A 12,391-nucleotide genomic window follows, 5' to 3' on the forward strand; every position below is an offset into this window, starting at 1 on the left:
ATTCTGACCTATAGCATGGCTTCAGTTCATCTCAAAACAACATTGTGATCAATATCATGGCTTCAGTTCATCTCAAAACAACATTCTGACCAATATCATGGCTTCAGCTCATCTCAAAACAACATTCTGACCAATATCATGGCTTCAGCTCATCTCAAAACAACATTCTGACCAATATCATGGCTTCAGCTCATCTCAAAACAACATTCTGACCAATATCATGGCTTCAGTTCATCTCAAAACAACATTCTGATCAATATCATGGCTTCAGCTCATCTCAAAACAACATTCTGACCAATATCATGGCTTCAGTTCATCTCAAAACAAGATTCTGACCAATATCATGGCTTCAGCTCATCTCAAAACAACATTCTGACCAATATCATGGCTTCAGCTCATTTCAAAATACCCCAGACCATTCGTCCCGGTGTTATCGCTATCGCCACACGAGACTCCAGCTTGTCTCCTATACAATTTGACTGCGCACATCCAGAAAGTAGATGTAGCTGTGATTGGTGGAATACTAATGAGTTGAGTGTCAATCAAACGCCCACGCTATCTTTAGTAAACAAAGTCACGTGACACGCGCCATTTTAGTTTTGGCAGGCGATTTCAAGGCAGCACGCTTAACCCTTTCCTTCACAGGTTGGGAGATATTAGAATGACTGACAATTTCACGCCACTGTTTTACATTATTGGCGGATTTTTCTGCGCTATCAATCTTTCTCTTACAAACTAGACATAGATGAGACGACAGAGTCGCTCCTTTCACAACGTCGCACTGGATCAAATTGGAAAGACGATTTCCATAAGTTATCCCTCCTGCTTTTCCTGGCTTGAATAAATTCACACACGACTTTAACTGTCCACAAACTCGAAGACTACACGAACACAGTCCACAATAGTCGTCCGCAACAATATGTATGTATTTCTTCGGTGTACTGATGCACGAATGCACCGTGACACGGTGTTTCTCGGGTGTCGCCATCGCTGAGAATGCCGCCGGCGCAATTTTTCACCCAACTCGTGATTCTGTATTGCAACATTTTATCAATATTCCCTTTGACAAAATCGCCGACAAAAGCACCGCTTTGCTGATCTTTTGTTCTATAATTCTTAATGCAAACACCGACCCTAGTAGTAATTAGTAACGTCGCCTAGTACATATGAACGGTCGTCATTGCAAATCGAACATCCTTTTGAAATTTGGACGTCGGGCAGGCGATTTCAAGGCACCGCACTTAAATATTAGCAACATATTTTTCTGAGCGGTTGTTTATTCTCTTTCAAACGAGACATAAATGTGACGACATAGTCGATCCCTTATCCACTGCTAAGAATGCCGCAATGTTTCGTTCGTTTTGCAACATGCCACAAATCGTCGAAAAAAACACCACTTCGACGGAAGCTTGCGTAATAAGGGGGTTAAAACAAGAAAACAAATGCCATGTTTAATACATATCGACCTGTTTTACTTGCGAAAGATAACGGAACATGAACTCGTTTTGTGCGACTTTGGAACCCGAAGGAACACACCAACAACGTTGAATTTACCCGCTATCTTCCAAATATGGTATATTAATTTATTCAGTTGTTTATTTAGAGTGACGTCCGCGGTCGAATGCGATTGGCTATCGATGTCAGTGCAAAGGTCATATGAATATTAAAATTAAGTGGGCGGAAGGAAAATTGTATAGGAGACAAGCTGGAGTCTCGTGTGGCGATAGCGATAACACCGGGACGAATGGTCTGGGGTAATTTCAAAACAACATTCTGACCAATATGAAGGCTTCAGCTCATCTCAAAACAACATTCTGACCAATATCATGGCTTCAGCTCATCTCAAAACAACATTCTGACCAATATCATGGCTTCAGTTCATCTCAAAACAACATTCTGACCAATATCATGGCTTTAGCTCATCTCAAAACAACATTCTGACTAATATCATGGCTTCAGCTCATCTCAAAACAACATTCTGACCAATATCATGGCTTCAGCTCATCTCAAAACAACATTCTGACCAATATCATGGCTTCAGCTCATCACAAAACAACATTCTGACCAATATCATGGCTTCAGCTCATCTCAAAAAAACATTCTGATCAATATCATGGCTTCAGCTCATTTCAAAACAACATTCTGACCAATAGCGAGGCATCAGCTCATCTCAAAACAACATTCTGACTAATATCATGGCTTCAGCTCATTTCAAAACAACATTCTGACCGATATCATGGCTTCAGCTCATCTCAAAACAACATTCTGACCAATATCATGGCTTCAGTTCATCTCAAAACAACATTCTGACCAATATCATGGCTTCAGCTCATTTCAAAACAACATTCTGAACAATATCATGGCTTTAGCTCATCTCAAAAGTATGACTATATTTGGCAGCCACAAGTAACAAATCAGAAAAAGTTGTTCATTAAACATATTGTAAGGAAATGTTAGTCGTCATTTTATGTCATTTGACAAGTCAGAAAACACTTTGTTTGAATCAATAAGTAAATGTTTGTTTTATAGGCTGCCTACAGATATTCAAGCAGAATCTATACCTCTCATTCTTGGTGGAGGTGATGTTTTGATGGTATGTATCTCAGGTTGATGTATTGATGGTATATATCTCAGGTTGATGTTTTGATGGTATGTATCTCAGGTTGATGTATTGATGGTATATATCTCAGGTTGATGTATTGATGGTATGTATCTCAGGTTGATGTATTGATGGTATGTATCTCAGGTTGATGTATTGATGGTATATATCTCAGGTTGATGTATTGATGGTATGTATCTCAGGTTGATGTATTGATGATATATATCTCAGGTTGATGTATTGATGGTATGTATCTCAGGTTGATGTATTGATGGTATATATCTCAGGTTGATGTTTTGATGGTATGTATCTCAGGTTGATGTATTGATGGTATATATCTCAGGTTGATGTATTGATGGTATGTATCTCAGGTTGATGTATTGATGGTATGTATCTCAGGTTGATGTATTGATGGTATGTATCTCAGGTTGATGTATTGATGGTATGTATCTCAGGTTGATGTATTGATGGTATATCCCTCTTCTTAACGACTCCATAAAATACCATGTGAAAAATGGACACCTATTTTCCCAGCATACATTTCACACTAACTAGCCAAGACTTTTTGTGTAATTTCAACCCATTTCAATTGTCAAGTACTGCCTTTTAAGTAATCAAATTGACATTAAACTTGGTTTTCCATTTAGAATAGAATATTGTCTTCTCATTTCATAAAATTCAGACACATAAATTAAATTGTATGATTAGAGGAGGGTTACAAAAATATGCTAATTACGATAAACATGACAGCTGTGAATTTTGTTAATAAATCATGAAACCAGAGATAAAAGTGAACTTGCCTAAAAGAGTAAGTCGTGGTTTATCAAGTAAATATGCTACTTGAGAATTTGAATTTGGGGGGTCCAAAAAAATGTTACCCCCCAAAATATGGTTTTGTATGGCTTGGGGTGTTTCCAGTCTAAAATCAATTATATGGTATTTTATGCGTTCAGATTGTGCAGAACGTAGGGGATTTATCTTATGGCATTATATGGCTACAGTAATAATTAAAGATATGGTACTTTATGGTTTCAGAAGGAATAAGTTCTCAGCCAGATTATATGGGTTTTTATGGCTTGGGAAAGGAAATCATTGGACCATAAAATACCTTGTTATGGTAAAATATGGCTTCAGGTTTTTATTTGAGAAAATATAATTACCTAAATGCGACGATCAAATTCTGTTAAACTCTGAGTAATTTTGAAACTCAAAATGATGTCAACAGATTTAGCATTTACATGTACTGCCCGTGTAGTAACCTTTTTATGGGCTAAAATAGCTGTCATTTTGAAAATGTTAATGATCTTCATTTGCTTATAGACTAGAATTTGTTTATCAAAAGAAATGAACATTTCTACAGTTTGACCACTGATATATTTTGGCTAAAGAAAAACTAAGTATAAATATGATAAACAAAAACGTCTGGACAGATAGAAGCAAAAATATGTCATTAGTCCAAACAGATTTGCACCTGTGTATCAAATTTTAATGAAATCTTGATGGTATAGTAACACATGGTTTAGTGAACTCTGACACCATATATTACCATAAAATTTTAAATCTGAAGCCATAATATACCATTTCATAATCAAGTATCATATAAAATGCCATAAATTACCATATTCAATCCAAGTGTAACAAATTTTACCTTAAAAAACCATAATGTCCATAATAGCTGATACCATAATAAACCATAAATCCATACCAACAGCAATATGGCCCAATCCATAAAAAGCCATGTGTGATTTTTTAGTGATGACTAGAAAAATACCTTTCGTGTATTTCATAAAAGTAGTATAATACATAAAGGACATCATAATAGATATAATGCATACAAGAAGTTGTAAGAATATTCCATAATCTAAAGTTTGGGAGATGTAAAACCAAAAGAGACAATGTGCAAAAATGGCTATGGTATATTAAGGTATCAGGCAAAAATGCCCTCTATTTTCACAGGGTTTTTTATGGTGTCGGTAGGATAACACAAAATATATATTGGCTAAAAGAGGGATATATCTCAGGTTGATGTATCACAGGTTGATGTATTGATGGTATGTATCTCAGGTTGATGTATTGATGGTATATATCTCATGTTGATGTATTAATGGTATATATCACAGGTTGATGTATTGATGGTATGTATCTCAGGTTGATGTATTGATGGTATGTATCTCGGGTTGATGTATTGAAGGGTATGTATCACAGGTTGATGTATTGATGGTATTATCACAGGTTGATGTTTTGATGTTATGTATCACAAGTTGATGTATTGATGGTATGTATCTCAGGTTGATGTATTGATGGTGTATATCTCAGGTTGATGTAAAAATGGTATGTATCTCAGGTTGATGTATTGATGGTGTATATCTCAGGTTGATGTAATAATGGTATGTATCACAGTTTGATGTATTGATGGTATATATCTCAGGTTGATGTATTGATTGTATATATCTCAGGTTGATGTATTGATGGTATATATCTCAGGTTGATGTATTGATGGTATGTATCTCATGTTGATGTATTAATGTTATATATCTCAGGTTGATGTATTGATGGTATATATCTCAGGTTGATGTATTGATGGTATATATCTCAGGTTGATGTATTGATGGTATGTATCTCAGGTTGATGTATTGATGGTATGTATCTCGGGTTGATGTATTGAAGGGTATGTATCACAGGTTGATGTATTGATGGTATGTATCACAGGTTGATGTTTTGATGTTATGTATCACAAGTTGATGTATTGATGGTATGTATCTCAGGTTGATGTATTGATGGTGTATATCTCAGGTTGATGTAAAAATGGTATGTATCTCAGGTTGATGTATTGATGGTGTATATCTCAGGTTGATGTAATAATGGTATGTATCACAGTTTGATGTATTGATGGTATATATCTCAGGTTGATGTATTGATTGTATATATCTCAGGTTGATGTATTGATGGTATATATCTCAGGTTGATGTATTGATGGTATGTATCTCATGTTGATGTATTAATGTTATATATCTCAGGTTGATGTATTGATGGTATATATCTCAGGTTGATGTATTGATGGTATATATCTCAGGTTGATGTATTGATGGTATGTATCTCAGGTTGATGTATTGATGGTATATATCTCAGGTTGATGTATTGATGGTATATATCTCAGGTTGATGTATTGATGGTATATATCTCAGGTTGATGTATTGATGGTATATATCTCAGATTGATGTATTGATGGTATATATCTCAGGTTGATGTATTGATGGTTTGTATCTCAGATTGATGTATTAATGGTATATATCTCAGATTGATGTATTGATGGTATATATCTCAGATTGATGTATTAATGGTATATATCTCAGATTGATGTATTGATGGTATATATCTCAGATTGATGTATTGATGGTATATATCTCAGGTTGATGTATTGATGGTGTATATCTCAGGTTGATGTAATAATGGTATATATCTCAGGTTGATGTATTGATGGTGTATATCTCAGGTTGATGTAATAATGTTATATATCTCAGGTTGATGTATTGATGGTATATATCTCAGGTTGATGTATTGATGGTATGTATCTCAGGTTGATGTATTGATGGTTTGTATCTCAGATTGATGTATTAATGGTATATATCTCAGATTGATGTATTGATGGTATATATCTCAGATTGATGTATTAATGGTATATATCTCAGATTGATGTATTGATGGTATATATCTCAGGTTGATGTATTGATGGTGTATATCTCAGGTTGATGTAATAATGGTATATATCTCAGGTTGATGTATTGATGGTGTATATCTCAGGTTGATGTAATAATGTTATATATCTCAGGTTGATGTATTGATGGTATATATCTCAGGTTGATGTATTGATGGTATGTATCTCAGGTTGATGTATTGATGGTATGTATCTCAGGTTGATGTATCGATGGTATATATCTCAGGTTGATGTATTGATGGTATATATCTCAGGTTGATGTATTGATGGTATGTATCTCAGGTTGATGTATTGATGGTATATATCTCAGGTTGATGTATTGATGGTATGTATCTCAGGTTGATGTATTGATGGTATGTATCTCAGGTTGATGTATTGATGGTATGTATCTCAGGTTGATGTATTAATGTTATATATCTCAGGTTGATGTATTAATGGTATATATCTCATGTTGATGTATTAATGGTATATATCTCAGGTTGATGTATTAATGGTATATATCTCAGGTTGATGTATTGATGGTATGTATCTCAGGTTGATGTATTGATGGTATATATCTCAGGTTGATGTATTGATGGTATATATCTCAGGTTGATGTATTGATGGTATATATCTCATGTTGATGTATTAATGGTATGTATTTCAGGTTGATGTATTAATGGTATATATCTCAGATTGATAATTCAAACTACAATTTATTGCAGGCTGCTGAAACTGGTAGTGGTAAAACTGGTGTAAGTACAGAATTTTAACATTACTAGAGGACCTGCCATGCCATAATGAACTTTGTGTGACATATGGAGCATGAAGTGATGGATTGGCGCAGAGTTCAATATAATTAGTCCCCGTTCGAACGCAGTCCGAAAACGGGAACTTATGTTTTGACCTCCGTGTGTTCGTGCGTGTGTGCGTGCGTCCGGACCTGTATCTTAGAAATGCCTGGACCAATCACAATCAAACTTCACACATACATCATACATGATATTATACATATGCACGTCAATTTGTTTCACGATTTTGTTCAAACTTGGTATATACATTAGACATTATATAGGACCTTGATGCACATCATTTTGATTTTCAGATAAGATTCAAATGATCGACTGGTGGCCATTTTGTATTAATGAATGTGGTTCTCGTGCCATATCTCTGACTTACTTTCACTGATTATGTCAAAGATAGACAGATATATTGGTTTGACGATCCTATTCAAAATGGCCGAATGGTAATCATTTTTGTGCTAACAAATCATCAAATATCAAGCATTTCTGGCATTTATGGATGGATTTCGTTCAAACTTGGTACATACATTAGACATTACGGGTTCCTGATGCACGTCATTTTATTTTTCGGATTGAATTCAAAATGGCTGACTGGCGGCCAATTTGTTTTAATGATTGGGCTTCTAGAGCCATATCTCCTAAATGCTTTGACAGATTATATTCAAATATTATATATTCGTTATACATCATGTTATATATATACATGTATTCAAAATGACTGATTTTGAATGCTGTTCCAGAGCAACATTTCTCAATATGGACAAGTACTTGTTTGACGATCAGATACAAATGTCAATCATTTTAATGTTAAAAAAATCATATTCCTGATATGGTTATATTCCAGCTGTATTACTATAAACAAAACTATATATCTTAAATTTGATGACTAACAGGGACTGTGCCATGCATGGCTTGTTGTTAATATATTGTAACATCAATACTAGTGAAGATTTCACTAAGCAGAAAATGGAATGAAAACATCGAAGTGAACTGAAAAATGGTGTTATGCTATCTGCCCTGAAAATGTCAAAAACAGGGACTTATTGTTTGACTTCTATATGTTCTGCATGTGTGTGTCTCCAATTGCATGTTGGACATGTCTAGACCAATCACATTCAAACTTCACACATAGTTCATGCAGCTTGGGATACTTATACATGTCCATTGGTTTTGCGACCTGATTTAGTGAGCCTGCATTTTGTGCTATAAATTCTTCAATATCAAACATTTCTGCAATTCCAGAACCGACTTGTGTACAAATCTTATCATTTGTATGCATATTAATTTGTTTGACCATTAGATTCAAGCTAGCCGAATGATGGTCCTTTTATTGTAAACCATGCATTAAACATTTCTATCATTACCAACCCACATCTTGGTTATACATGGACTGCTATTGTCCATCCTGGTACATACATTGAATATGTATATAACAGGACTACAATGTTTTTTTCAGTGACATACATTGGCAGATCACTGAGACCCAATCAACATCATTAGTGTTTGTTTCATTAGGCAGTAGTAGTCTGTGTGGTAAAGTTTAGCATGCTTGTCTTGCATACTACAGGTTGTCGTTCTGAATACTTCCACAATATATTTCACACCATGGCTTGCAACATTTAGTTAAATATTTCTTGCAATTAAAATCACTGAAAAAAATAACTCACATACCGGTAATAGCCAGTACCGCAATCAGAACAATTTCACACCATGGTCCCATCAACTCCATGTATGATAAATTGTTACCAAATCATGTAACCAATCCCACAACATTTTCAAATTAGTGGTGCTAAAGAAGTATTTTTTACTTGACTTTTTTTTATGATTAATTACATTGCAAAAAGTCGTGCAACATGATATACTAATTAGTGATGTAGATAGTGTGTATGCTGATGGTGCTACAAGGAAAAAAATGACATAGCTGAGACCTCTTGAAATACGTTTGAGTACTTCCGTTTTTTCTTTTAAATATAAATCAATTTCAGACAATTCTATTCAGCAGTTTTCTGAACCAACTAGACTGCTTGTGGCAATGTTGTCACAAATTGTCCTAATCCAATAAAACAACTAATATTTTTGACAGATGCAAACTTGATTTCTGATTTTATTTTAACACACTATACATGTACTTCCTGTAATTAGTCCCGTTCAGCCCCAGTCCGAAAATGAGGAATTATGGATTGGTGATTCTGCCCATCTGTGTATACATGTACCTACATATGTCATAGATCTTGGGATATATACATGTATGTATGTACAATTTGTTTCATGATCTGATTTAAGATGGATAGATTTTATTATGTACATACAATGTACATAATGCAGCCTTGATGCACATCATTTTACTTTTCACATCTGATTCAAGATAGTCGTTTAGAATAGAATGGCGTTTATTTAAATCACCAAATCATTCCGAATCCAGATCTCCATTATACATTGGTACATGCAGTGTTGGTACTGATGCTATGTATGTATGTATATATAAACAATAATAGAGGAATTAATACACAACTACATGAATATTGAAACTCAACAGCTCTGTTTCGTAAGGTACAAGTACATCACTCATCAGGAGCCAACGAGCATACATTATAAACATTATTAACATATTAATTAAAATAAAAACATGCATGTTACATGATGATACAAGTTCATTTCGTTTGTGGAGTGGTGGGGTCTAAAAATTGTGATAAATTTTTCTTTCAAACATAAAATACATCATTTGCTTGAGCTATTATACGGGCTATCGTGAGCAAGAATTTTCCATGTTAGAGCAACTGAGACCTTTAATGTGACTATGTGAATTGAACAAACACCTGAAAAGAGGTATACTTGCATTAGTTTATGCAAACTCTGACACTGGACTGTAATATTTACCATGGAGTCGCCGCTGTGAAAAGACATATGTACATATCATATTGGTCTTTTGACAATCTCATTTCACAAATAATGTAGAAATACTACAAAAAGCAGAACAAATTTACAAATGCAGACATATTCGCAATATCGGTTACTTTAGTTCATTGACACACCATCAGGTGGACACTATGACAGTAACATCAGTTGTTGAATCTAGACAGTAAAAGACATGACATGGATAAACAGCATTTCTTGACATAAAAGAATCATGGTGGGTTTGTACAATTTGATTCTTGTAAAATTGGGGAAACATGGACATGCCCAAGTCACACATAATTTAGTTCTTGTATTGATCTCAAGCCCTGACCAGTTATCGTCTAATAACAGGGCTGCACATGTTACTGGTTGACCAATTAGAATGCAGTGTTTTAAATTTACCGGTACATTCATTGCAGGCGTTTTGTATGCCAGTCATTCAAGTTGTACATGAAACATTGCAGGATATAAGTGAAGGAAAAGGAAGTAAAGCAAAAATCACTTTTAAAGCAGGTAGGTATTGCACGTAATTCATATAGTAGGTTAGATAAGCTATTGTGATGTAGACTTGTATGTAACATTGTCAGAGTGGTGGTGTTGTATTTAACATGTTTCATACATCTATCGCTGGACTTGCTAATATATACATATATTGGTTTGACGATCCTATTAAAAATGGCCGAATGGTGGCCATTTTTGTGCTAAAAAATCAAATATCAAGCATTTCTGGATGGATTTTGTTCAAACTTGGTACATACATTAGACATTATGGGTCCTGATCCACGTTATTTTATTTTTTAGATCTGATTCAGAATGGCTGACTTGTCCATTTTGTTTTAATGAATGGGCTTCTAGAGCCATATCTCTTTCATCACATTTGAGCTGAGGTTACTCTCTGAAACCAGAAAACTGTATGTGACATTCATATCTTGTCTTTCATTTATTTCCAGATAGTACTAAAATTAGAATGAATGTCTATGATCGTGGAAACGCCATGGGTGAGTGCACTGCATAGAGGCAAATTAATTAGACAGTATATTTTCAAGATACAGCTGGTAATTTGACTGAAGTAAATTATTGGTTTAGCATACAAATACAAGTGAAGAAAATAAATACATATTTATGCTACTGAGACTTGTGTAGAAGAATGTAATTCATGGCTTTTTAAATATCGCTCTTATTTGATAAATAATCTGCTATTTAATTCATATACATTGTCCACCATTTTGATTTCCAGAAAAGAATTGTGGGTGAAATATGATATATTTTTGTTTTTACTAGCAATCGACAAAGAGGGACTGTTATGTCAAAGTAGAGAAACACATTCATGGCATGGTACAAGATCAACAAAGGGAGTCAAGGGAAAAGGTATATACACTAACACATACTATGCCTTCTATAGTAACCATGTAGTTTCAGGTGGTCTATATGGTTTATTTATATTTGAAATCTTCCTAATTTTTAGTTGTTTCACAGATATCTTGATTAACTAGTTATCAGATTTCAAATAAACTTGGTTTAAAACTTTAAAAACTGTGCATATTGATTACCCAATTTGCACAAATGAGGAAACCTTTGAATATCTTAAGCACCACTCAAGGTAGAATTAAACATGTTGAAAATTAATAATCAGTGATTCAAACATTCTCTAAAAGTTACTAAGCATGCCACTATAACAACCAAAATATGAAATATGTTAATAGGTAGTGTATATGCCATACCAAAGTTTGTTTAAGAAATAACCTGACATTTCTATCATGCTTTTTTTCAAGCAGAGCTTATCATATCAGCTCAGTATGATTGCTTTGATTCTTGGTGTATATGTACCTCAGGTGGACCTTTCTCAGATTTGTTGATTTCGTGGTGATATCTTTGATTCTTGGTGTATATGTACCTTAGGTGGACCTTTCTCAGATATGTTGTTTTTGTGGTGATATCTTTGTGGTGATATTTTGTGGTGATATCTTTGATTCTTGGTGTATATGTACCTCAGGTGGACCTTTCTCAGATTTGTTGATTTCGTGGTGATATCTTTCATTCTTGGTGTATATGTACCTCAGGTGGACCTTTCTCAGATATGTTGATTTCGTGGTGATATCTTTGATTCTTGGTGTATATGTACCTCAGGTGAACCTTTCTCAGATATGTTGATTTCGTGGTGATATCTTTGATTCTTGGTGTATATGTACCTCAGGTGAACCTTTCTCAGATATGTTGATTTCGTGGTGATATCTTTGATTCTTGGTGTATATGTACCTCAGGTGAACCTTTCTCAGATATGTTGATTTCGTGGTGATATCTTTGATTCTTGGTGTATATGTACCTCAGGTGAACCTTTCTCAGATATGTTGATTTCGTGGTGATATCTTTCATTCTTGGTGTATATGTACCTCAGGTGGA

The 12,391-nt window shown here is 34.5% G+C and overlaps 1 protein-coding gene across 1 annotated transcript in view; it reads left to right on the plus strand.

Moving 5' to 3' along the window:
• The window catches only part of LOC102800875 (ATP-dependent RNA helicase DDX1-like), a 77,078-nt gene that overhangs the window by 10,671 nt on the left and 54,016 nt on the right, over nucleotides 1–12,391 (plus strand). The window contains exons 3-7 of the mRNA XM_085499983.1: nucleotides 2,530–2,593; nucleotides 7,019–7,048; nucleotides 10,411–10,504; nucleotides 10,942–10,989; nucleotides 11,273–11,359. Coding sequence (XP_085356109.1) covers nucleotides 2,530–2,593; nucleotides 7,019–7,048; nucleotides 10,411–10,504; nucleotides 10,942–10,989; nucleotides 11,273–11,359 — 323 coding nt within the window. The remainder of the gene's footprint in view (nucleotides 1–2,529; nucleotides 2,594–7,018; nucleotides 7,049–10,410; nucleotides 10,505–10,941; nucleotides 10,990–11,272; nucleotides 11,360–12,391) is intronic.

The sequence above is a fragment of the Saccoglossus kowalevskii genome, chromosome 6, assembly GCF_978046115.1.
Source record: "Saccoglossus kowalevskii chromosome 6, keSacKowa6.1, whole genome shotgun sequence".
Taxonomy (NCBI): Eukaryota; Metazoa; Hemichordata; class Enteropneusta; family Harrimaniidae; genus Saccoglossus; species Saccoglossus kowalevskii.